At 41.3% G+C, this 26,956-nt stretch overlaps 2 protein-coding genes across 3 annotated transcripts; one reads left to right on the top strand and one right to left on the bottom strand.

Annotated features, from left to right (window-relative positions):
• Positions 1–770: 770 nt before the first annotated feature.
• On the bottom strand, positions 771–9,358 carry trappc3 (trafficking protein particle complex subunit 3). Its single transcript, XM_065471116.1, has 5 exons — positions 9,202–9,358; positions 8,274–8,371; positions 4,798–4,897; positions 3,163–3,345; positions 771–1,364 (listed from the first exon to the last, which is right to left on the bottom strand). The coding sequence occupies exons 1-5, from the start codon at positions 9,241–9,243 to the stop codon at positions 1,245–1,247; spliced, it is 543 nt and encodes a 180-aa protein (XP_065327188.1). The 5' UTR covers positions 9,244–9,358; the 3' UTR covers positions 771–1,244.
• Positions 9,359–9,974: 616 nt separating this feature from the next.
• Positions 9,975–26,956, top strand: smap2 (small ArfGAP2). Of its 2 annotated transcripts, none has more exons than XM_065471115.1 (9): positions 9,975–10,384; positions 20,409–20,542; positions 21,494–21,658; positions 21,814–21,873; positions 22,709–22,766; positions 23,003–23,160; positions 23,254–23,434; positions 23,536–23,975; positions 24,054–26,956. In XM_065471115.1, exons 1-9 carry the CDS (start codon positions 10,279–10,281, stop codon positions 24,177–24,179), a joined length of 1,428 nt encoding a protein of 475 aa, XP_065327187.1. In that variant the 5' UTR covers positions 9,975–10,278; the 3' UTR covers positions 24,180–26,956. The 2 variants fall into 2 exon arrangements, with proteins under 2 accessions (XP_065327187.1, XP_065327186.1); XM_065471114.1 differs by having other exon boundaries at positions 23,533–23,975.

The raw sequence follows: 26,956 nt of genomic DNA, 5'->3' as shown, positions 1-26,956 counted from the left end.
AAAAAAATAGATGTACATCGTTTAAACCACATGCCCGCAGAGGAAAGCTAATGTACACAGCAACCTCTTGTGGCTGTTTGGAGAATTGACCTCAAGTCAACAGAATTTGTCATGGGTTCATGTAATAGCACTAGTAGCTATAAAATAAGAATGTGTAGGGCCTCGAGGTTTCCAGCAGCTAATGGCTGACAGATTTCTCCAAAAGGAAATCCCTATCTGACAATCTCATTCTCTAAGTGCTTTCAGCAGACTCGTGAGTTTGGTACTCTTGCTGTTCTGTTACACAATAAAAAAATTTAAAAAAAAATGAGGAATTAAGAAAATATTGCTAATGTTCTCATGGTATCCAGACCAGATTTTTTTTTTCCTCCTTTCAAATGTGGAACCACAGATGGATTGTGTGTGTGTGTGCGCATGTGCTACATCTCATGAATGGCCACCTGTGTTTTAAGTTATTGATGAGGTGTGCAGCAGGTCTGACTGAGAGGTTCTGTTCATTACTTGTAAGGGAGCTATTCACAGGTGTGACAGCCCCAACTGGTGACTTTTCTGCACCCATGCAAATTGCTTCTATGGGCCCTGAACAAACATAAGAGAGAAATTAAGGTCGGTTATTGTTTGCCTTTGCAGAACAGCTCCAAAGAAATAACAGTACCGTGAAACATTTAGTGTGTTTGTGTAAGAAAGAGCTTGGTTTAAAGTGTTCAAGGTCCCCAAGCAGGCATGTTAGAAGGTTTCAAATCTCATAAATGGATGAGAAAAGCATCACATCAAATATGTCACTTTTACTGAACATCATCATAAATTAACATGCCAAATAATTGGCAGCAATAAAGTGTGATTTCATTAAAAACAAAAAAAGAACAGAATAGACCCAAAAAAAAAAAACAACCAAAAAAAAAAAACTTGGCATAAGACTTACTCGCCTTGTGCCGAACAAAAATAAACAAAACACTTTATTCATGAGAAAAAGACGTCAACGAGTCTTTAAACATGGGTTAGTAACAAATAAATGGTCAAACTGAAGCTACGAGTCGATTCAGGTACTTTTAGTGAATCATCCATCAGCCTCTTATGCTCACATCGACTCGTAGAGATGTTATGTTGCCAGAGAAGTAACCATCCTGTTAAAGTTGAGCACGTGGTCTGATGGTGTGAATTGTGTTCATCTTTTAATGTGTGAAAGTGTTCTGTGTTTAAATCAGTCCTCCCTCTGTGGGATGCAGGTGATCTCTGTGTTTCCATCACTCGTCTCCCGCAGGCAGGTTTTCTTCAATCCTCTTAATGAACTTCATGCGGATTTCTGTCACACTGTCCCCTCTCAGAGTGTCCTGGGCAAATTTCACATCCACCGCCATCTGGACCTAAACCACATTCATAAAGATTTTGTTTTAAAAAACAAAAAGGAAGACAGACTTTTATCCTCATTTGTTCATTTTCCACTATTAAAGTTGTGGTCAGAAGTTGTATACACTCATCATGGGCATGAATGTTCATCAGGTTTTATGTCCACAGCAAGTTTTACATTGTCATGGATTGACAAGGTGCTGACCAGGAAACAAGCACCTGCTCCAAAATCAAGCAGCTTTCGGAAGAAAAGTTTAATGTGAGATAAGACAAAGTTTGAGCTATGTGGCCACAATGACAAAAGATGTGTTAGGCTTTCAAATCTAAGAGCACGGTGCCTACTCTCAAGTATGGTGTTGGCAGCAAAAAAAAAAGCTCTTGGGCATCATGCACGAGTGAAGGAGGACAACTATCTCCAAATTTTTCAATTTCACCTAGAATCAAAACCTTGACTGTTGAAGGTTGGCCACAGTTGGGTGTTCAACAAGACAATGATCCCAAACACACAACAAAACTGGTTTTGGAATGGATAAAGCTGGCCAACATTAACATTCTGAAAACTTCCCAAGACTCCACCCTGGGGGGGCTGTAGCTCAGGAGGTAGAGCAGGTCACCTACTGATCGGAAGGTTGGTGGTTCAATTCCTGGCTCCTCCAGTCTGCATGTCAAGTATCCTTGGGCAAGATACTAACGTGTGAGTATGAATGTGTGTGAATGTAGTTAGAAAGCACTACTTGTAGAGAAAGTGCTCGTGAGAATGGGTGTGATCAAATCCGATTTTTTTGCCCCTATGCAACCCGTATCCGATCTTGGTATGACAGTGTGAACGGCACAAATCCGATATTTTCAAATCCGATCTGGGTCACTTTCATATGTGGTCCTGAATCCGATACGTATCCGATGTTTTAGAAAGCGACTGCTGTGTGAACGGTCAAGTCACATTAAATCCGTCTTTTACGTCACTGACACAAGACAGACGCCAATTATCAGCGCCCAAGAAGCGCCCGATAGGACATCGCGAACTATTTCTTGCCATCCGGTGAAACTGTTGGGAAGACCACGTTGGAGAAATGTGGACATTTTATTTTTACTGTATTTTCTGCAGATTCTGACAGAAATCTGCAACTATCCTTTGAAGCACCGCTCCTCTAAAACAGCAAAAAGGATCATCTACATTATTATGTAAATAACAAAATAACTTAAAGCAAAAATTTGGAAACATAAAGTCCGAAGTCTTTATATTAAGGGCCATCAGTCAAACAATATTGTGTCCTCTGGGTCTAAACAGAGCGAGTTGTGTGTGACATCTTCTTTTGCGCATGCGGGCCGCTTTGAGCGTTCACACTAGAGCGCGTTTGATGTCGCATTTTATGTGTAGTGTGAACAAGCAGACAAAAAAATCGGATTTGATCAAAAAATCGGAATTGAGCATTAAGACCTGCAGTGTGAACATAGCCTTAAAAGCCAGGTCTGTGCCAGAAAACCAACCAATTTAAATAAACAATTTTCCCAATAAGAGTGGTCAAATATCCAGCCAGAATTATGTCAGAATCTTGGTGATGGATATAAAAAAGCATCTTGCAAGTTGCTAAGAGACATTTAACCAAATATTGGTGGATGTATATGTTTGAGCCTGTGTGGATTAGAGGAAATCCAAAATAAAATTGGTAGTAGACATCATTAAAGATGTATGCCATCATTTCACGGCATAAACTAAATGTAACTGTGCACTGGAACCATATCACCATTGTTTCTTTATATTTTTCCATATATCCTATACATGCTGCACCTTAAAACTTCTGAGGTTTATCTTACCATCTCCAGGGCTCCTCTGAGGATGCCGCACAGAAGGTTGGAGTAGATGAGTGTGCTGTGGTTATCTGGCAACTCCACAAAGTCTACCAGTGGATTATTCTCGAGGATAAGGGAAAACTCATCTCCTGCAGGGCTCCAGTTGGTCACGCTTGGGGTGATTCCTAGGTACATTTTAAAAGCAACCTAATGGAGACCCCAATATTAACAACAGAGAGTAGAAAAAAAAGGAAAAAAAACATTAATCATTTACAAATATTTTCTGATAAAGTCATCAGTTTTTTTGGCTTTTGTTCTTCTTTATCACTTTTTCATAGAGGGAACGGCAGGCTTTCTCATTTTCTGACAAATAAAATTTCAATGGAGCAAACAAAATCCCAGTTGCACGGCTCCAAATAATTCCAACATTAAGCTGGCCTGGGCAGATTTGCACTCATATGTAAAATGTTTGCTGTCCTTATTCCAGTTTTTAACATCACTAGCCACAGAATAATAATGAAAATATGATCCACAGCTGTAGAAAATCTGTTGTGACCACATAACAGACCTCTTCTGCGTCTATTTAACTGAAGAATTGCTGAGGTGATTTCAGAGTTTAGCTAGAGGTCACGAGATATCCTGAAGCAGTCATTCACTGCACCTTCCAAACCGCTGTCCCATAGTGGTCCTCCATTTACAGACCTGACCTCTCTCTTCATGACCACGAGCCAGGTCCCTGAGCTGGAGTGTTGTTACATCTGTGGAATGACTCCCTTTGCACGCAGATGTAACACCTCGAAAGCAACTGAAGGGCTCAACGTGCAGCCCGAGAGCCGCCTTCCTGGTCTGTCTGTCTGTGTCCTTTTGTCATAAGGAAGTCATATGGAAAAACTGACAGCCAGGTGACTTAGTATAAAACCAGACTCAGTTATGCAGCCCTGTTGCCAAAGCTGAACAGAGACCCATTTTGTTAACTTCCAGCTATTTTAACAACTATCCATGATTCACATTTGAAAATAATTCTTATTTTTCTTATACTGGGCGTTGGTAAAGCACATCACTACATCTACTACATGAAAAATAAATAAATAAATGAACTGTTTCTATTAAGGCCTGTAACCTTCTAATTGGCTGCCCCTCACTACCAGAAAGTTTGAATAGCAGGTGGGTGTGGTTTCTGTGCTCACAGCCAGTATTTAGAGCCTTTGGTTCATAGGGATTACTTGTAACTTGTTACTTTGGCCATGACAAATGTGAGCATCTATGATTGCAACAGCAAATATGTTAGAGAAAATAAGGAAAAGCTTAACAGGTTCTCTTTCAAAATAAAAGTCCAAAGATGGCAAACCAGAGATGTATCACTGAATTTGCATCACATTTCACACCGGATCATTTCCACACACTCACACGAATGTGATTTTAGCATAAAGTTTAGAAATAAGCTTCATTCTGTATTTTAAGCTTTTCTTGTCCACTTAGTCATAACGGTTTTACTTACCCCTTACCCTTATCCTGACACTCTTTCACCCATCCTGTGTTAGGGTGTTTTATTAGAAATGTTCCCTCTAATCTGTCCCTCCCTCCCTCTCCCATTTCCCTCTGTCTATCTTGGGAGAAGTCCATGGTCATGCTCTGATTGGCCTGGAACCTTGCAGTTACCTTAGCAATGACATCGGCTGTTTCTCGGAAATCCTGACACCTGCCGATGCTTGAGCGTGCCAGGAAGTCCTCAATCAGACGCACACCAATGTTATAACCCCTGTGGAAGTCAGAACGTCAGAGAGAGAGAGAAGTGGGTAAGAGACAAAGTCGTGTTTTCTTTTTATATTAAAGGAAAAGTAGTTGGGGGGAAATGACAGATTAACCTCCGGCAAACTGTAAAGCCATGGCAGACAGCTTCAAATCCTTCAAAATATTTTTGGTTCATATACTTGCCAAATAATGACATTTCTGATTAAAGAGTCCAGACAACTTATCCTAACAGCAGAGTGTGAAGCCAATGAATGCATCCCAATCCTAACATGGTCTGTCTCTAACCAGCTGGATGGCATCTGGCAGATTGGGCAGTGCAGATTCACTGCCTTCTAAGGCCAGGTAAGACGAGCCTCGTCCTGACAGCTCAGGGTTACCGCAAGCCAAAGAAACAAAGTACATCCAGTCCAAAGGTCTGTCAGCATGACAGGATCATTTAAATTTCTTAAGTTAGAAACCAATCATTTTGTCTTAATCTTATTCTGGGGGAGTACTGTCTCCTGCTTGGCATTCCTAAGGCATTCTTCTGTCTTAATATTAAATATTTGCTTCTTCAAAAGACCCCATCCAAAGAACTTACAAGAGGAGAAGCAGCAGTGTAAGAAATGAAATCCGATAAGACTACGTCTCTGCCCCATTTTGTGTCAAGCTATATTATGAACTGAAAATAGGAAAACGCTTAAAGAGTACAATGAAGCTGTCAGCTATAAAGAGTCACCCAAGAGGCTTCAAAAATCCCAAAGGACGCATGATTGAGAGCATCCATTGAAAACCACAGGCTCAACATATGCAAGACAGAAGCACTGAACTTTGTTACAGATAAATACTCATGTACAAGAATACACGGCAGTACCTTGTCACCAGCATTGTACTTCCTGTGATACGTTCAAAATTATGTATGATGTTATAAATTGTGTGTTTATTACATTATGGGTTTATGATGCACACCTGCACATCATACCAGTTATGTAGTAAGTTTCAGCGGCTTGGAATTATCTACCAGAAAAGCCAGGTTTATGTTTCTTAATGTATCAAATTAAACAGGCTGGATGATAGCACATACTTGATGGTACATACATGAACTTATTAACTATAAATTAAACAAAGGGTGCCTTTGTTTTGACCTCAGATCATCAGTTTGAGATGATCTGAGGTTTGGGACATGGTACTTAATCCTGCTGGAAACAACCATCAGAAGATGGATACACTACACATTATTACATCACCAGCTTGATGCCGGACTGATCCATGCCTTCATGTTATTTAATAGCTTATCAAGCTTTTACGAGCTTAAAAGTCAGTTTTCTGTGTCACAAAAGTGGTTCTCTTTTTACCTAGCTAAATCGCCGTGGTAACTTATGCTGAAGACCTGACCAGGTTATGTTCCAATTTTCAGTTTAAAATAAGCTGGATGCACCAAGTTTGCACATGTTTTTCTAATTTGGTGCCAAATCTCTTTTACATTGCTGGAATTGCGGCTACCAGAACAAAACACATTCATTTCACTTTCCTCTGCTGACAAAGTAAAATGATTTCCACATCTCCTTTGTTAGGCTACAGAACGGTAACCTTTAATGTTTAAATGGACCTAGTTCAAAGATTCAAAGCTCGAATGTGCCGCAGTCACCTTTAAAATAAATAGCAGCACACGGTAGGGCTGGGCCATATCATACCGTTCACGGTAATACCGGTATAATGTTGGGCAACTATAAGAAAATGAAATATCGCGATAGAATATGGGTAAAACACGCATGCGCATTGCCTTTGTTTTCATACGCACATGGCGGAAAAAGCATGGCGGCAACGGAGAATGAGAAGGGCGAAAGCGGATCGTTAAATGAAACAGATGAACCAGAATTGGTTTGTAAAAATGCTGCAACTTCAGTGGTGTGGAACTGGTTTAGCTTTTGTCCGTCAGATACACAACAAAGTACTATTTTTGGTAGAGCATGCTAGCGGGCCGTCGTTATTACTGTGTTTTTTTGGAAAATACGGCACACTTAAAATCAATCCTTTGATTTTTCTGAAAATCGACGATTTTATGTGGTACACGGCGCTCGAAAATCTGTCAAATGTTTTAGTACGACTTTGCTAAGCTACGAACCCGCACCGCTTGATGGATTGTCAGAGCATTACGGCTATCGTAGGCAGGAGCCTCGCGGAGTGATACGTACTGTGCTTCAACATAATATTATCGTATTGTGTGTGTGTATAACCTCTTTTTAAGTTTTGTGGATATTATACATGGTTATGCTGAGGATATGTCGGCCAATTTCCACTGTCAGCAAGGAATTTGCATTTGCACTGTTAAATTTCTATATAACTTTAATGCACATAAAAAACAGCTGCTTGTTTAAGTGAAAATACATTGATGGGGTTTTTTTTGCACTAATAAAGTTGTGGAGTTGTAAAGTATTTTGTCTAGTGTCAGTTATATCGTCAGTTATATCGTTATCGCAAATTTTCAAATGTATATCGTGATAAATATTTTTGGTCATATCGCCCTGCTCTAGCACACGGAACTGTTTATTTACCGCTGTGTGAAATAAATCCCAAGATTAATGTTCTTCAGTAGCATTAATCTCTTATCTTTGTGACAATGTTGCATTTTACTGGTATACCTTTATATTTGATATAGATTTTTAATCACTATTTTATGATCATTATCTGAGGATCTGTTTTTGTGTGAAAGAAGAGTCACATGACCTGCAAAATCACTATTTTTATGTAATCACTCACATAGCAGAGCAGAAACCCAGCTTAACAGAAAGTTGGTAAAAAGCACTGTGGTGGCCACAGGGGGGGGCTTTCGACTGTGTTAAGCCAGCTAACACAGAAAAAGCGCTGTGGTTTTGAACTTCATTCATGGTCTGGTGTGATCTTCTGCTGCTGTATCCCAGTGTTTGACACACTGTGTATTCACAGATGCTCTTCTACATACCTTGGTGGGAACAAGTGCTTATTTGAGTTACTGTTGCCTCCCTAACAGCTTGAGACAGGATAACCTAAATGAACTGCGGTGTTATGTAATTGGCTGATTAGGAATTTGTGTTGAAGGGCAGCAAATAGGTGTACCTCATAAAGTGCCTAGTTACTGTTTAAGTGATGGAAAAGTTTACCTCCTGTGTTTCTAATTAAGTAATGTTTTTTTTGTTTCACACAGCAAGTGCATTTAACAGTATTTACACAATTTTCAAACGACAGCTGGATGTGAGCCCCAAAAGAGGATTTGGCCAGACTCAAGCTTAATTCACAGTTTATTATTCAAATGGTCACAAATTTAAGCACAAGTGTCTGTCTGTTGTGCTTAAAGAAATGCCTTTACTGTATGTGGAGCAAATGGTTCGTTCAAAGACAGGAAAAATCCTTGAAAGAGTACTCACATCTTATCCAGCTGTTTATTGACCTCCTCATCATTCTCATAGTCTTTACAAAGCTGGGTGACCAGGGCCCCATAAGTCAGTGTGAACAACTCCGAGTTCTAAAAAACAAACAAACACAAAAACAACACATAAACTACTCAAAAACCACACAGATCACATGTTATGTTTGCCCCACACAAATCTGGACAAATGACAACCTTTTTACCAGCAAGCAAAGCCTATATAAAACATTTTAATTTAAATAATAATTTGGGGATGGGATATTTTTGAGCATCTAGAAGTTAAACAGATCGTCCCAGGGCAGCTCCTATAGCTGAAATAACGTTTGATGCCAGCTTAGGATTGAATAACGTTTCATTAATATGTGGCACATTTTTCTATTGCTGATCTTTCAGTTTTCACACCAAACTTTAAAAGCTATACAGATCTAATGCTATTACCATAAAAATAACTGTTAACATTAGAGCCACAGCTGACACGAATGACCTGTCACGGCACAGGAGCTACGATACCTGCTTGGAAAATAGTGTTTTAGCGTCGTTTTTAGAAAGGTATTTTACAGTTTTAGTCAGCTCAGTTAATAAATTGCAAATTCATATACGTTCAAATTCATATACATTGAAAAATCCTTTAAAAATAGGTTTTAAATGTGTTTTTGTGTTTTGTTGTCATTTGTAAAAGACTACTTAGCTTGTAGCTCCACTTCCTGTCAAAGTCAAAGCCGGCATTATTCAACAATGAAATAAATGTTAAACAGGTACAAATATACTTCTTGTATCTAGTCACACGTGCAAGATAAATATGCATAATTTGCCGATTAGCTCAGCTCAGAGACATGAGTGAGTTGTTAATTTAGCCTTACAGCCACGGTTAGCATCCTGCTAGCTAAGCTTGCTATGTTGCCATTAATCCTGTAGGAGTCGCCTACCATCTTCTTGCTGTCTGTTGCCCGGTTGGCTTGTCTGGACATTGTGACGGGTGTTACGGGCTTACACAGGTGGTGCACTCGATATTAATCCTTTATTTATTTGATTCGGGCTAAGCAGTTATTTCCGTAATCGCCTGTTTAAGTCTCTCTCGCTGTATCAAGCGTCATGAGATAGAAATATGAACTTCCGGTCTTACTTAAAAGTAAAAGCTTTATTGCGGAAAATTCGCGAATAATCCATTGAAATTAAAGAAAACGGTGCAATGAGGAATGAAAGGCCTTTAAAATTGCACTCTGTTGTTGCCGATATCCAGACAAATGTAGCCTCTTATGTATGACACCAGATAATACACTTTATTTTGAAAGGAAACGCATTTTTTCCTACAGTTTTAGGGGTGTGTTTGACGCAGTTTTTGTTCAGCTGCTTATCTTACCGCCCTCTGGCGTCTTGGAGGGGAACAGAGGACCGCAATTTCTTGGGCTCAACAAAATCTTCCCATAATTGACCACACGATGGCGATATGGGCAATATATTGATAAATTGTGAGTTTTAAAAGCCTGCTTTATAAAATTGTAAGATTCCTCGACAAATAATTTAAACCTATAGTCGTTAAAAAGTTTTTTCTCAATAAGTGTAGTGATTACTCTTGCTCATAACATAACTTTTCACTCTACAGATATTGTCCGTGTGTGACAGAGAGAGAGAAAGTGAGGGAGAGGGAGAGGAAGAGAGAAAGACGGAGGGAGGGGGTTCACACACACAGAGAGAATATAGTAGTGATAGGTAACAGATGTGCTTTAAAGTCAGCATCACATTTTGAATCTCAGACATCACATGGCATCCTCTTCGTCCTGATTGGGAGTATTTTCACCTCGAATAAGCCGCATGCTGGTTGGTTGAAAGGCAATCATCCCATCGTCGTGAAGCAAACTCTGCGCTCCACAGCGAGGAGGAGGAAGAAGAGGGACGGCGGAGCAGATCGCCCGTGCTCACTTTCCTTTTTTGTGAAGGGCTCGTTTGGCAATAGCCAGCACAGACCGCAGGAACTGTTGTGTTGGTGGTGGTGGTGGAGGAGGATGATGACGGGCAAATCTGTGAAAGACGTTGACAGATACCAGGCTGTCCTCAACTCTTTACTGGCGCTGGAGGAGAACAAATACTGCGCTGACTGTGAATCGAAAGGTAGGTGATTTCCATCAGGGTCATGTTTCCCCGGGTTTTCAGCCCGAGGCGCGCGGCCGGCGCATGAATCGACCCCCTTTGATCGCTTACTACACTGGAAAAAAAATGCTGCACTGCATTCATCATCCCTCGACCAATTGCATTGTACTATGGTGCAAAGACGTGGAGCCACATCCTTACACGGCTGGAGCGTGGCATGCAGTTACATCATGCCAAGCTACCTCAAGTATTAGGATCTAAAAAGGGTTTAAAGGGTGAGAACTGCGTGGCGGGATGAAGTGAGAAAATGCGCTCATTAGTGAAAATGACTCCAGCTATCGCCGCTCAGGCTGTCTGACAGCCGGTGTGGAAAGAGCAGGGAAGCAGGCACAGGGATGGAGTTGAAGACACCTGTGCTGACTTTGAGTCACCCTGAACACACTGTTCTTGCAGACTGGGAGCAAGCAGTGAAACCCAACTCTTAACAAAGAGGCACTGCAATGTTCTTACAACACTGAGCTGCAATTCTCAGTGATTACCTATATAGCAAGGAGACTTATTGAGTTGCTTGATTGTAGTGGAGCCAGGCTGTCTTTTTATACACTGAATCACCATAATCAGACTGTCAGGTGTTCTATGTGTTCATCTGTGTGTAGCCTCAAGGAGGCCTTGAACCTTTATTTTTGCCATAGGGGTGGGTAAACACTGGTTTGGTCGCAAATACACTCAGTCAGAGTCTTGAGTCAACAAACAGACTATTCAAAGGTTGCTCTTTATTTGGTTTTCGGATGAGCCATCAACAAGTTGATGACGCCGTGGGGCTGTTTCCTTATCTTAGTTAAAGAGCTCTTGCGCATTTTTCAGGAAAATGAATGTTTTTGTTTACATGCAGGTTGTGTGGGCCTGGTGGGTGGATTTCTTTCGAGCATACAGCCGGTGTTGGGATATCGAGATGAACATCACTCACTGTAAATGTTTGAAAGGAAGCGCTGTGTGTACGCAAATCACTGTTACGCAGGAGGACACCCTTGGTAAATACAAACTTTGAGAATGATATGTGTAGACAGACTCCAGTTTAAAATGGGAGTATTAACTATATATACGAAAGTTACTGACCACTAGGCAAACATTAGAGGCAACCATCAGAAGATAGGCACACTGGGGTCATAAAGGGATGGACATGCTCAGGAACAGCACTCTAGTAGGCTGTGGTGTTTAAACGATGCTTAGTTGGTATGAAAATATTCCCCACGCAGGATGGATCCATGCTTTCATGTTGTTTCTAGCAAACGCTGACCCTAACAACCAAATATTGCAGAAGAGATCTAGATTCATCAGACTGGGCAACGTTTTTACGTCTTCTGTTGTCCGTGTGTGGTGAGCTTGTATGAATTGTAGCCTCAGTTTCCTGTTCTCAGCTGACAGGATTTACACCCAGTATGGTCTTCTGTGGTTTAAAGTCCATCTGCTTCAAGGTTTGTTGTGCTTTCAGAGATGTTGTTCTGTATACCTTGGTTGTAACGAGTGGTTCTTTGTGTTTCTGTCAACATTAAATCAGTCTGGCCATTCTCCTCTAACCTTCAACATCAACAAGGTATTTTCACCCAGAGAATTTTCAGTATCAGGATGTCCTTAATATGGTCAATCTTCCAATCAGAATTGGCTTGTCTCAGACATAGGAAGATCTAAGGGAAGATAAATAAGGATTATTCTGAACTCTGATTCATGCAAAGCTACTTTAGCAGAGTCCAAGACTAAAAACACAGACTTAGTAGTGAGCATATTAGTATCCTTTTATTATAATAATACCAAATTCTATGCAAAGTTTTGCCTTAATAAAAAAAAATCTAACATCCATAGGCTAAACTGTATAGTCAGCTAGGTCTATACAAGTTCAAGTGTGTAATTAAAGCTTTAGAAAAAATCAGTTCCAGCTGTCAAGTAAGTACAGCACATCATCTCTCCTGGGAGAATGTTAATATCTAATTTGTGATAGACATTTTTTTTCCTTTTAAAACACATTTGTACATTACTTTAGTAAGATGACATGTGACCACAAGGTCTTAGTTGTATTTAAACTGAATAAGTCACCAGATCTATGAATACAACAACGCAGGGTTTTGTTAATGTTCCTATTGCCTTTGGGTGCTCTTTTAAACAAGATATTTAGAAGTGATGCTGTTCGCCTTCAGGCAAACACACTCGTGACTGCTCAGTGGACAGTTTGAAAACAGCACAGTATGATTGGGCTCCTGCAGCTTATTTACATACTGTTTGAAGGCTCGAACGCAGACTTCAGAAGCACAGAGAATAAATGATGTCTTAGAAGATTATATTTGCATATGTGATGCAAATTTTACGACCTTTTACTCCCAAATCAGGCACATGTGGAGAGAGAAAGGGTATTTAAGTTAGCTACACAAGTTTGATTACTACTACGTTTCTCCTTTTTCTTGCATATTAAAATCATGGTCACAAAGGCTCTCTTGGTGTGAACTCTTTAGATTTTCAATTTAAGAGCTCGACATCCCTGCCAACCACACCCACACACACAAACAAAAACATGTTTTCTGTCAAGATTTCACACATTACAAAATCTTTGTAATGTGCTAAAAGGGTGTTTGTAATTTGCTTAAAGGGTGTCCACACAGGAAGGCTCTTGCAGCAATGTGACGAGCAGTGACCGTGGGATGACAGTAAAAATTTGAATTGTGGTCGCAACAGGAAAAATAATCACTGGCGAGTAAGGGAATTAACCGCCAATGGGTTTAAAGAAAATGATTGACATGTGACTGTGTGATTCATGAGTACACCCTGGACAGGTTGCCAGATCTTATTATTTTTGATTTTTAAAATATATTGTTTTGTTCCAAAATATATATTTTTTTACAGTAAATATGAATAAAGTTTTAAAGAACAGCAAATATTATTTTGTTATAAAAAAAGCTTTTATTTTGAAAGGTTACAAAGTTCTCTCTCCTGCTGTTTTTTTCGTGAAACCGTTCAAATGATTAGGCTGACTCTGTGATCTGAGCTGATGCTCAGAGAGTGTTTTTTTACCTCTTTGCTGAGTAGTGCATTTCTCAAAACTGTAAGTACACATTCCAGACTACACACTCGAGTCGTGCACAGATGCACAAGTGCACACCTCAAGCACATTAGTGCCCTCCCCTGCCCTCTCTCTCTTATCAGGGTTTTTTTTTATTTTTGGCCATATGGCTCGTGATGGGGTTTGGTCTAATCTTGTTTGCACCTGATTGCTGTTGCACGTTCATCACCTACCTCTCTCCCTCCCTCCCTCCCTCTCTCAGGATGATCAGAGAGGAAGTGGTGTGGTGTATGGAGCCAAGAACGTGTTTATTCCAGCAAATGCAAACACACAACAGCAGCACTCTCAGACATTCCCCTGTCTATTATATACTGCACCGCTGGAACAATATCTCTGTTTCTCCGACTCTAGCTTACTGCCTGTGTGCCGCAAACTTCCTGTCTCTGTCTGTTTCTCTGGGCTGCATGACTTTGTGTGCTATTTGTTTATTTGTACCACTTCCTCATACAGTGACACCCCTCCAGTAAATCCTTAATACTGCCAGGAAATAATAAAGAGACAGGGGGAGAGGCAGAGGGTTAGGCAGGGTGCATAATGTAGTCAACACTTCAACCTCTGGCTTCAGTCTCAAGGGGCTGTGTACATGTGCGTGTGTGTGTGTGCGTGTGTGTGTGTGTGTGTTTGAATGAGCATAAAAGCATGTCTCCCTTATTGTCTCCATTGTACTTGTGTTTACTCATGCTGGGCCCTGGTTGCTGTGGCGATATCACCTGATGATGCCAGGCTGTCTACCTCCACCATGAGCTCTCAGTCCCCTCCTCCCCTCGGACCCTTTTTAATCTCATCCAATGAGAAGTCAGCAGAGATTTCCATTCAGAGAAGAAGGTTATTGGACGTGTGTGTCTGTGTGTGTGTGTTTGTTTGCGCGTGTGTCCTTGGCTGGCACAAAGTACAGAGCCTCAGTACCAGAGAGAGGATGGCACCGTGCTACATTATTGTGCGCACAACTCTCTAATACACAGCGATGGCCAGATTAAGCTGCAAAGGGCTTTGGGACAAATAAGCTGCTGGGTCCCTTTTTAACAACCCTGATCCTGTCTTTACACCTGCAAATCGTATCACTGCGCAGGAGGACACACGCGTCTACCCGTTTAAGAGTCTCGTGCTAGTGACAGCGTGACAGGATGTAAACATTAAGGGAGTCCTTCCTCAGCTGAGCTCTAATGTTGTCAGCTGCATGCTTCCTTACCAAGAAAAGAACTCATACCAGAAACTGCTCACCGCAGTGTTTTGGAGTAAATGGGTCACGATTTCTGGAAAAAGATGTTACTGTTGAGTTAGTAAGCAGTTTTTAACCATGTATTTCCATTATAATGAAAAGAAGGCACAGCTAACATCACCAAAACTAGTTAACTTTATTAACACAGAATATCAAAACAGAGGAAAAACCCATACATTTGCTTTTGGTGTGAACTATCCCTTTAAGAATGCTGAATATGTAAGCGCCAGCTTAGCAATCGGCAAGCAATAGTGGGAAGGAAAAACTCTCATTTTAGCAGGAAGAAACCTCCGGCACAGCCAGGCTCAAGGAGCGGCAGCCATCTGCCATGACTGGCTGGGGGTGAGGGGATGGAGACACAGGACAAAAGATACACTGTGGAGGAGAGCCAGAGATTAATGATTAAATGCAAAGTGGTGTATAAACACAGAAAGAGTGAAAAGAAAATCAGTCTGAGGCTGAGCTGGGCTCTTAGAGAGTTCTTGTACATTGAAACTTTGGCCATTTTTAACATGAGCACTGACCACTGTAACAATTTATAGGATAAAACATAAAGATATTGCCCCTCCGTAAGACTATCCTAAACACGACTTTTCTCGTGGCCCCTGAGTTGCCCGTTTGGACTGATTTGTTGATTCAGCCTTATACAACCATTTAGGAAAAACACACAAAAGTATAATAAGGTCACACGTCAGTCTGCTGGGGTTTTTATCTGTGAATTGGCCGCACAGGAAACAGACAAAATGTCAGGAGCAGCTTAAAGAGAGCAGTTATTAAAAACCTAAAAATCATATAGTTGTAAGCTCCTCAAAGGTAAGTTATGTCACATGAATTGTGCTGTTACTGTTTAACCAGGTGATAAATTGGTTCTAAGGATGCATTTTTGGTTCTACAGATAGTGGGTATCTTGGTGTAGGGGATTGCTCTAACAGCTAAGCAAATAACACAGATGACTACTCAGCACAATAACCTTATAACATTTCAGGGGATAAAAACAATATGTGGGCAATAAGATTAAAAAGACATAAAAGCAGGACTAAAAATTTGGACTGCCTTACTCATCTTTTTATATGTAACACTGTTCGACCTCAATTACTCACCTGCAGGATCACAGTCATGATGTTTGCATGGTAACACAGATGGTGGGTGTGCCTTTTGTAAATTATCAATAGGTTCCATCTGCTTTGCTCAGATTGGGTCACTGGGTGGCTCCAGGGTATCTAGATTGGTTTAGATGCTAAGGGGCTAGAGAGTAAGGGACAAAGGCGTGTATGCATGAGCGTGTGTTTTGTGTGGCGGCGGAGCAGGGCGTGGGATCCGCTGATGGCTGAGATGCTCCGTGGGATTAACTGGGTACATGCAGAGCGCACCATTTATCCTTGTGGGATGTAGGCTAATGGACCATATGTACCTGCTCATGAACAAGTGTGTATGTGTGTGAGAGTCGGTGGACCAGTGTATTTGTGTAACGTGTGCACCTGTGTGTTTGTAACTGTAAGGATTCAGACAGGGTTTTTAACAGAGATGTGTTTAAGATGAGAAATTAATGACTAAGTCGCCAGAAATGGTATGGAAAAGCGTTCAAATACGTGTGTGTAAATGACAGCGAAGTTCATTACAGATCTCTGTGTGCGCTCTCTGCTCGTCATACCCCCCGTTACACCCCAGCAGGACGTCGGACAGCTAAAGTCCACCATTTGATGACTATAAAAATCCCCTCCTGCTTGTCTCTGTTTTTGGCTCTCACTGTGGCTCTGCCTTCTCCACCCCTAATGTGCTTCAGCCTGCGTGTTTCACAACCATGACCACAGCCATTTTTTAATTTAATTATTTCTTTAGTTTTGCCAGGGTGATTCATCAGTTCTCTCTGCTTTTGGATGCTTTTCCGTGTAAAAACTGAGAAAGGGACTTATTAGTCAGACCTGGAGAATTTAATTAGACCTTTAAATGATGTTGGCATTCGCTCTTTTGATCACATCAAGAAAAGAGGACATGTATTCACCGCTGCTGGTGAACGGTGGAGCAGTCTACACTCACTGTGATGCCAGCCACAAAGATAAAGTGATTCATAGGGATCGTTGTTTCAATCTTTTCTTCCCTTTTTAGACGTCTCCTCCACCTACTTCCTAGTATATTTGTTCAAAGCACCTGGAGGTGTGCAGTGCTGCCGGACAGACGCACTGCATATGGGTTCTTACTCAAGCATAGCATTGATTGGAACAAGAGAAGGCTGCTTCTCTGTGGTGTGCAGGTGTGATTTGCCTTAAATGTAGCCTTCATCTGTGTGCTCTTTCTGCTCCCCCGGCTCACCGGATCAGCGCACTCCTGTGCACACCTGAGGACCATGACTCCAAACATTCATAATACCCAGCTGGAAGCAGATTAAACCTTCGCATGAGGGGAGAAAAATAACAGGCAGTGTATGGAAAGAAGACTCTGAAGCCATGCTAGCAGCTCAGTTGAACTGTATAACAGTGCTTTTAACTAAGCGCTAATGTCAAGATGCTAACAGTGACAGTGCTGATTTTTACTGGGTATGTTTATCGGTTTAGCATGTAAAGGCTGATTTGGACTTTTATGGTGAATCTTTGTAGAGCCTATGACCTACATAAGTGGCCAACACTGTTACTAGTATTCATGCTTGTGCATGGTGCATTATGTGTTATTAATTATTTTGAATGCTGTACCAGCCATGACAGAAACATATTTCTCCGTTCCCTCATGTCCACTCCAGTAGTTTGTTACGGCGTTTGTTACATCTTAGGGTTTTAGAGGGGTGTGCGGTTTTGAGTTGTGTTACAGTGTAACACAGACGTAAGCGAGGACAAGTGTTTCCTAATTGACAATAAATAGAAATTACAGCTGAATTTTAGTGTAATTCCGTTAATCAAGAAAGAAAAGGTGTGAGGTTGTTCACTGTCAATTACTAGCGGACATGCATGCTCCAGTCACATAGGTGGCTGGCCACCCCCCTTAAGCAGGGGTTGGGAATTAATTTTCCCAAGGGGCGACATGAGAAACTGGGACTGTTGTAAAGGGCCACACCAATAAACTTCTTCTTTTGGCTGCTCAAAGTGGGTTCTGTTTAGGACCCACCAACTTTGAGTTACTTGAACAGAATATTGTCATTTTACACATTATGACTTCTTGATCGAACCTGACTATTTTATCAATGTTTACATTGCATATCATCCAGGTAAGTAAATCCCCAAAAGTTGATTCTGTTCATCTGGATGTAGCGTTTTCAGTGGGAGAAACGTTTCGTCACTCATCCAAGTGACTTCTTCAGTCTCAGCTGACTGCAGGTTTTCCCAATCTTATAAACAGTACATTTGCATAATGACTGAAACCAGCCCACTGAAGGAACAATGGGCTGGGAGGTCACCTTCATCATAATTATGCAAATTCTCATGACCATTGATCAACAGCCACTGATCAAAGCTCATTGATCAAAGACAATTGATCCATGGCCATGAGTACCATTCACAGAGTTGGGGAATGGCTGGAATCACAGCATTGTAAGATGGCGAAAGATGTAACCTTAGGCCCCCTCCTCGATTCAGAGATGGTCTTTCCCTTTTCGCATGACTCTGCGCTCACACCAGCGTTCCTCCCTGTCCAGGATGTGTACATCCTCATCATTGAAAGAGTGTCCACTGGCCTGTAGGTGTTTATAAGATTGGGGAAACCTGCAGTCAGCTGAGACTGAAGAAGTCACTTGGATGAGTGATGAAATGTTTCTCCCACTGAAAACGCTACGTCCAGATGACAGAATCAACTTTTGGGGATTTACATTGCATAGTTTGTCTACCAGACGGCACTCTGCAGCTTCCCTGCTGGCAACATAACAACCAAACAACCATCCGAGGAGAGTCAGACAAACGAGGCCAAATGAGTAAATAAAGAGTTAGACGTAACAGATGTTAGGGAAATCTATGTTTTGTGTGTCTAAAGGGACAAAATACAAATGTATAGTGGTTGGGCTCTGCCTGTTGAAGCAAAGTTAAGCTATTGTAACGCATGCCATAATTTTGAAGACATTTCAGCTAAAAGCACAGACATCAGCCTCATAATGATGACTGAGAAGAGGTCAGGTCAGCTATGATTCATCTTCTGAACATCAGGAGCACCTAAACTATGTTTCATGACAGCTGATCCAATTGTTATTATAGACTCGCCTATTTTTTTGTAGAGACATCAGTCAAAACTGTGCATTGCTAAAAAAAGAGAAACTTTCCAATATGCAAAGAATGGAAAAAGCATTCCCACAAATCCCAGAAAACATGAGGGCAGAAAATAAACAGAAAGAAAGAAATGGAACTGGTGTGAAAGAGATATAAGCAGACAAAGGAGAACATGAGGGAGGCAGCCGTAGTGAGAAAGATAAGAAATGGCGGCCAGAGCACAGAGGGAGCATTAGAATAAGAGATGAGAAGGACAAACTAATTCCAGTGTTCAGGGACTTCAACACTATTGACAGCGTCTCTGTCTTTCTCTGTGTCTGTGTCGGCGTGTACAGTGGCTAAGCAGGCTTTGCAGAGTAATTCTACTATTATTAGCCAGTAGACAGCTAATGCTGCAGCTAGACAGTGAGGAAGAAGAGTGCACATGGTGACTCTCTGTTTTTTGCATTTTTGATTCGCAGTTTAAAAAGATGGAGAAAACTGAAAACTAACTCTTAATAGTGCAAACAGAATTCTAGTAGGATTCAAGAAGGAGCCTATTCATTGCAGTGTTTTTCTCAGAGGAAAAGAGGAAGGCGCTGCGTGTTTTTCCCTTCTCAAACTCGACTTCCCCTTTCATTTGCATAGAATGGCCTTTTCTTAAACTCTGCACAATGCCTTTGTCTGCTGGAAGAGAAGAAATCCAAATCGAAAAGCTGCTCTTCCCCCTAGTGGCGTGAAGGCCACAGTGCACGGACCTGTGGCAGCAGGGTTGCAGGGACTCACAGCAGAGATGGTTTGGAGAAGTGGAGGCAGAGAGTCGCAGAAAGAGGTGGAGGCAAGGAAAGAGGAGGAGGGAGATATGGTAAAGATGTAAGAGCAGCACAAATATTATCTTTGAAGCTGAGTGCAGTCCCCACAGAGGATGGTTGCATATCTTGAGCAAAAATAAATAAATAACGAGCTCATCTATGATGTTTTTATTTATTTTATGTTCTGAATATAGAAGGAAGATTTGCAAGCATGCTTTAAGCTAAAACATATGCAGCATAAGCAATAAACAGGTCTCCACAAAATCTGAGTGGATCCATACGTTTGGCTCAGATCACAGTGCTCCCACACACACAGGCTCTTGACCAAATGAGTAATCATCCCTGCAGGTATCCAGGCCCTGAGTGTGTGTGATTGCTTGTGTGTGGTGCGTGTTTGTGGGACTTTGTACTCCTCCTCTCGCCTCTCAGTTATGTAGGCTAACTCTCGTATTGGATCCTATTATGTGTTAGGCCACCGCATGACTTACACAGGATTAGATGTGTTCCCTGCTGAGTTCAGACTCATAATTGAGGTTTCAGACTCGTCTCTTTATAATTGGTCTAAAATTAATCATTTTTTCCCTCATGTTTCTCTAGTCTACTCACTTAGCCCTCTTTCTTGTTTAACCTAAATCTCTTTTATACCTTTAGCTTGACTTATCACCACCTCCTTGCATCGCTCCTCTGCGAAGACTCTCTCCTCTCTTCTAAATTTCATCCCCCCCTCCTGTTGCTCTTCCAGGTCCACGATGGGCATCCTGGAATTTGGGCATCTTCATCTGTATCCGCTGTGCTGGTATCCATCGAAACCTGGGGGTTCACATCTCCAAGGTCAAGTCTGTCAACCTGGATCAGTGGACGCAGGAGCAAGTCCAGGTCAGAGGTCTTCACTATGAAAATTTCATAACCCCTAAAAAACCCCCAAAGCTTTTAAATATTGGGTTAAATATTTTGAACTGTCCCTGATTATTAAACGCTATAAATGTTGGCTTTCTTATTTGTTTTTTGATTATCTGTTTGTTTTTCAAGCTTCTCTAATTAGCTTAACTGACAGTAGCCTGGCTCAAATTTCCTTATATGGTCATTTCAAACTAGAAGGTGGCTTACAAGGCATGGGTTCTGTTTGTGGAAGCCAAGTGAGGGGCATCCAATCAGAAGAAGGTTGGCTATTAAGGAGTGCCGCATTAGAGAGACAGCTTATTTCAGATAGAGGATGAACTAAGGGGATGCATTATGACCCAGTAAAACATATGTAATGGGGGTGTTAAACTGTGGATATAATCCAAATCATAAAAAAATTAAAATAGGTGGTATTGTTCACTGCATAAGACTGTTAACAAGAAAACACCTGTTTTCCCAAAATTCTAAGCTGTTGCTTCTTTTGTGAAAATCTTTCAGAAAGTAAAACCTTTAAATAAAATAGATTTCCATACAATATAGAGATGGATAGAAAATAAACAACAATATAATTTTTAGTAATAGTAATAATTTATTTAATTTTACTCTATGTATATATGCTTATTTTATCTGGTGGTTGGTATTTTCACATACAGTATAACTGACGATTTTCCACCTCCGAGTAGCCTCTTTCTCTTTAGTATGCAGCTCATCTCGTCTGGTCTGATAGACAAGACAGTCAGCGTGATGCTTCTCAGTGTGAGGGGATTTCTTTGGTCAGCACTTTTTCTTTAGTTCTCTACAGCTCTCACAGAATCCTGCTTTTTCATATAACCGCACTTTAACAAGGACACCTTGGATATTGCATTTGAACATTACTAGATTTCTTTGCAATGTGTCAGTTATTTTGTTCTCTGTTGGTGTCCCCAGTGTGTTCAAGAGATGGGAAATGCCAAGGCCAAACGGCTCTACGAAGCTTTTTTACCCGAGTGCTTCCAGCGTCCCGAGACAGACCAGGCTGCCGAGATCTTTATTAGGGACAAATACGAGAAGAAGAAATACATGGATAAAGTCATTGACATCCAGATGCTCAGGGTGAGTCCACACAAACAGATCCACGTGTTTGTTCTTGTGTCTCCAGTAGAATCTGCAGAACAGGTTTGGAGAGTGAATTTCTCTTTCTTTCCTGTCTGCTACCCTCGACCAACCTTAAGTGTCGTCAAACAAAACCACTTCTTTTCTCTGTACAGAAAGAAAAGAGTTGTGACAACATCCCAAAGGAGCCAGTTGTATTTGAGAAGATGAAATTGGTAGGTGCATCATTCCATGTTCATATCATAGACCAGAGATTTCATTCTGGCCTTTGTTATCTTGGTTTTGTTTATTATATTGTTAAGTTGCTAAATTAATTTTAAAAAAAAAATCAAGAGGCAACCAAAGTCTAATGCAGTAGTAGTCAATCGTCGCAACCACACTCCCTGACTTCAAGCCTGAACAACATTTTTAAAAAAAGGTCCAAAGCTAACCCCCAACCGGTTGCCAGAGATGGTTGCCCCTCCCTGAGCCTGGTTCTACCAGAGGTTTCTTCCTGTTAAAAGGGAGTTTTTCCTTCACACTGTCGCCAGGTGCTTGGTTGGCACCGATAGGAGGTTGTCTGATTTTTGGGGTTTTCTCTGTATTTTTGTAAACTCTGTACCTTACAAAACAAAGCAACTTAAGTCAACTGTTGTGATTTGGTGCTATATAAATAAAATTGAATTGAACTGATATAAACATTTTAGCATCTGGACAGATGATGCATATTGTAGAACTTAACTTTGTCTCACTAGACAATCTCATAGAATTTTTCAAATGAAACATTCTTGTTTTAAAAATTCTATGATATTGTCTAGTGAGACAAAGTTAAGTCAAACATTGAAAATGAAACATTCTTGTTGAACTTAATTATAAACCTTGGTCATCCCTGTATTTGAAAAGGTGTCAACAAAAGGCAGAGAAAAGCTGGTAACTTTTATTGTGGTGACTTGAATGGAACAGTCATTTTATACCACTAGTGAGTGTGAGGAGTAAAAGAATCGGCAGACAGACTCATTCGCCAGTGTAGAATTGTTGCATTAATTACACTGATTTTCTCTGTTGTGACAGAAAAAGGACGTCAGCCCAAAGACAGATTCCCAGTCTGTCACAGACCTGCTTGGACTAGGTATTCTGCCTTATGCACCTGCACGCATGCGCTTAGACTAACACAGAGTCCAAAAAATTAGCACACCAGGAAACCGCTGTCTTAATATAGAACTGCTTTTATGTTGCAAGTCTGCACCTAAAAAGCAAATAAACACGCCAGGCATCTATTTTAGGACAGAAAGCTGAATCTTAATTAGATGAACTGTTTTGAACGTGGATACCTGAAACGGTTGTTATCATTATTACCTCTATTAGATGCCCCAGCTCCAAGCCCTGCGGTGTCTAATGGTGGAGGATGTGTTCCAGACAGTAATGAGAGCCCAGTGGTGTCTAACGCAGCCCTTGCACACTCTGCCCTGGATCTCTTCAGCTCCCTCGCAGCTCCCTCCCCTGCTTCCTCTACAAAAAGCACGGTAGTAGACAACACACTGTACATGCTATAAGCTGCTGAGTTTTTATTTGCGTACATTCAGACAGACTTTCATCTTTGCCTTGTGCCTGTCCAGTCTGTTTCCAGCACCATGCCTCAGAGCAGAGTGACTGCCTCAGTGCCTGAGAATCTGAGCTTGTTCTTAGACGCAGCACCCAAAGCAGAGGAGGGCACTGTCAAGAAACTATCCAAGGACTCCATTCTTTCCCTGTACGCCTCCACTCCCTCGGTACATGCCAGCAGTATGGCTGCACATGGTAAGAGTTTAAAAGATTTCTGTCAGATCTGGTTCAGATCTGGATGTTGACAGGGTGATAGTCTGCTCATCGTTATTGGTGTCTGTGATTGCTCTCAGCAGGCTTGTACATGAACCAAATGGGATATCCAACACACCCGTACGGTCCATACCATTCTTTAGCCCAGGCGGGGGGAATGGGAGGCACTATGATGACATCACAGATGGCCATGATGGGGCAGCAACAGAGCGGGGTGATGGCAGTGCCACAAAACAGCATGATTGGAATTCAGCAGAACTGCATGATGGGGCAGCAGAATGGCTTAATGGGTGCTCAGGGGGTCACGGCTCAGCCTAGCGGCGTTGTGCCGTCGCCCTACATGACAGGAATGATGGGACAGCAGCAAACTGGAATGATGGTACAGCAGCAGAACAGCATTATAGGACAGCAACAAAGTGGGATGATGGGACAGCAGCAGCAGGTTGGGGCTTTGCCCGCATTACCCCAGCAGCAGGCTTACGGAGTCCAGCAAGCCCAGCAGCTACAGTGGAACATCAGCCAGGTGTGTGTTTGTTTTTTGGGGTTTTGAAAGTTGTGAGAGGAGTGGATCCGTTGCTAAAGTTCATTTTGTGCCCTTCAGATGACTCAGCACATGGCCGGCATGAATCTTTACAGCACCAGCGGTATGATGGGATACAGCGGTCAACAAATGGGAGGTTCAGCAGCTCCAAGTTCGGCACACATGACAGCGCACGTGTGGAAATGAGCTTGTCTATCTGAGATTCGATGGAGCGCCAACGACCCACAAAAGGAGAAGAGAAACGCCGTGGATCAGACTCTCCATTAAACATTTTCTGATGCAAGGGAGGAGGAGGAGGAGACTGAGGTGGAGAAGAAGAAGAAGAAGGTTTGAGAAACCACTACTACCTCTCTCTCTCCTCTCTGGCCGCGCTTCCTCTTGCCGTCTCATGCATAGCCATGTTCTGCAGATTTCCATGTTTGCCTTCAGGACCTTTTCATATGACGACTAAGACAAGGGGGTTCTAAGGCCACTGGTTAGGACTCCAGAGCTTTCTTTCTGCCTAGCCTTTATGAGAGAGAGCTTGTGTGCAGAAACATTATGAGGGTATCAAGCAGCTCCAGAATTGCACTGTTTCATATTTAATCAGATGGCACTGGGGTTGGCATTGGGGTTAGCCTAGCTTTAAAAGCTCAAACAGACCGAGATATATAATCTGGCAACCTAAATAGGTGGCTCATACTTTATGCCCTACATTACCAGTATTTACCCAACTGATGGAGCGACATTTAGTGATGATATATACAGTGGCCCTGAGAGGTCAAACACACTGCTGCCTAATAAAACACCAGCAAATATGAAAAATGGTGCAAAAGCACACAAAACATAGTGGAAGTTCAATAAAACCCAATGGAAATAGAAAGAAAAACACTGGAGAAGCTAACAGAAAAAAATCTCACAAAAACAACAGAAATGTTTTTGGCTAAAATGTGACGGCTAACAGCTAACAGTAAACGGCTAACAGCAACCATGTACCTACAGTGTCCATTATGTTTTGTCAGAATTTTTTTTTCTATGTCCATTATGTTTTAATCAACTTCTGTGGTGCTTTTGCAAAATTTTTCTGTTTTGCTGGTGTTTTCTACAGTTGCACTGCATGTGACCTCTCAGGGCCACCGTAGACATAGCTACATTTTAACAGCAGCCATATTTGCAAAGTGTAGCAACTACAACTTTATTCAGCCAATTTCAAGGTAGAGATTTAGAGCTTTTCAAAAGTATATTTTCACATAAGTGAGATGAGCTGCTGCTAATTCACTTAATAATCATTAAAAAAATATAAAAGCTAGGCTAGCCTAATAGTCCCTTCATGCTGCATGCAGAAGACAAATACACATAACCATTTTTAGCCACATATATCTAGAAATTCTACTCATCTAACAATATTTAATTCAAGCAACAAAACCTACCTACACAGCCCGTAATATTGATGTCTTCATCTGAATATCTAGAGGGCTTCTTTTAGAATCTTTAATCTTCAAATGTCAAAAGTCCAAAACCATATTTTGGGAGACCAAAGATCAACACTAGCTTTACTGTAAGTGGACAGTATTCCTGTATGCTCTTTCCTGTTCAACCACTTAACTAGTGATTAATAGAAGAAAAAAAAACAGCACTTCAGCAGTCCGGCATCACTGTCTTCACTGTGCTGTTCTTTCACCAAGGGTAGGACACTTAAAAAAAAAAAAAAGAAGAAGAAGAAAGAAATCATTTTGCATGCAGTGTCATCAGCGCCCGCACACCTCCAGTTAAGAATCTACCTGGTGCATTAGTGGCCTCAAATAACGTTGAATGTCTGTAAATAGGAGGTGAACAGAGAAGTGGGAGTAGAGACGGAAAACTTCAAGGTGAAGGTCAGCCGGGTTTCAGATGCTTCCACTGAATTGCATGAAAAGAATGTGTATCTAGCTCTGATTGTATGTACTGTACTGTATGTTTGTTAAGATTTGCGAATGTGTCTCTCTGAATGTTCCTCCCTCTGACTCAGTCTTTGACAAAGACTGACACAAAAACCAATAAAAAAAAAAAATAGGTAAAACATGTGCTCTGAATGTGATCTCGGTTGACTCGTTTGATCGCGCGCACTTGTGCTTCGATGTGTTTTTGTTTTTTATATATTCCTCGTCTAGAAGCGTACACCTTGTGTCTCTCGAACGTCTGTGCTCGATGGCATCCTGTGGGTTTCCAGTTTTGCTGTAACGGCCTCACCTTTGCGTTGGGGGCAAACAGTGAGCTGTTTTGTTTTGGGGGTTTTTTTGAGAGGGGATGGGAGTATTTAACAATCTGGCCAAACCACATCGTGAAGCATAAAGCGATTGTACAACCGCAGTCTGTCACATCTGTTTTAGCTGATGCTTGTACGCTTCTCCCACACAAACCATCTCTGTGCCCTGATTTCTCTTAAAAGTGTTGCTAAATCTGCCTTTTCTGATAAATGCTTATGGAAATGCTGTGTTTCTGTTATTTTAATTTTATTTGACACTTGTGTTAAGCTGGTAAGATGCTGCTTTTAATGTGAGTGGCAGCAATATAGGAGGTGCCTATGTGCAGCATATAAGGACTTATTTAACAACAGTGTGACAGCAGCAGTCACCTTCTGCACTGAGAGCAACATTTATATAAGAGAGAGCACATCCAGCACAGCAACAGCAAATCTGTCAGTCAGAGGCTAAGGCCTCACCTGAGCTTTTCCATTTGTGATCAGGCTACTTTCTTTTTTTTTTTGGTCCGATATTTTTTCAGTGAAATAAAAACAAATAAAGGAATGTAACTGTATCTTGTCGATCAAGATACTGTATATTTTAATTCTTTATCAGAATATCGCTGTATATTATGTTTCTTAAACAACATGTTCTGTATATTAGTTTGTTTTTCTTTTCCACATGCTTTGCCCCACTTTACACAATTTCAATAAAATTTAACAATGTATATGTGACATATGATAATTGTCCCTGTGAAAACAT

This window comes from Pelmatolapia mariae, linkage group LG22, assembly GCF_036321145.2.
Source record: "Pelmatolapia mariae isolate MD_Pm_ZW linkage group LG22, Pm_UMD_F_2, whole genome shotgun sequence".
Lineage (NCBI taxonomy): Eukaryota > Metazoa > Chordata > Actinopteri > Cichliformes > Cichlidae > Pelmatolapia > Pelmatolapia mariae.
The sequence above is the reverse complement of the archived record's forward strand: the minus strand, read 5'-3'. Positions and strand labels throughout refer to the sequence as shown.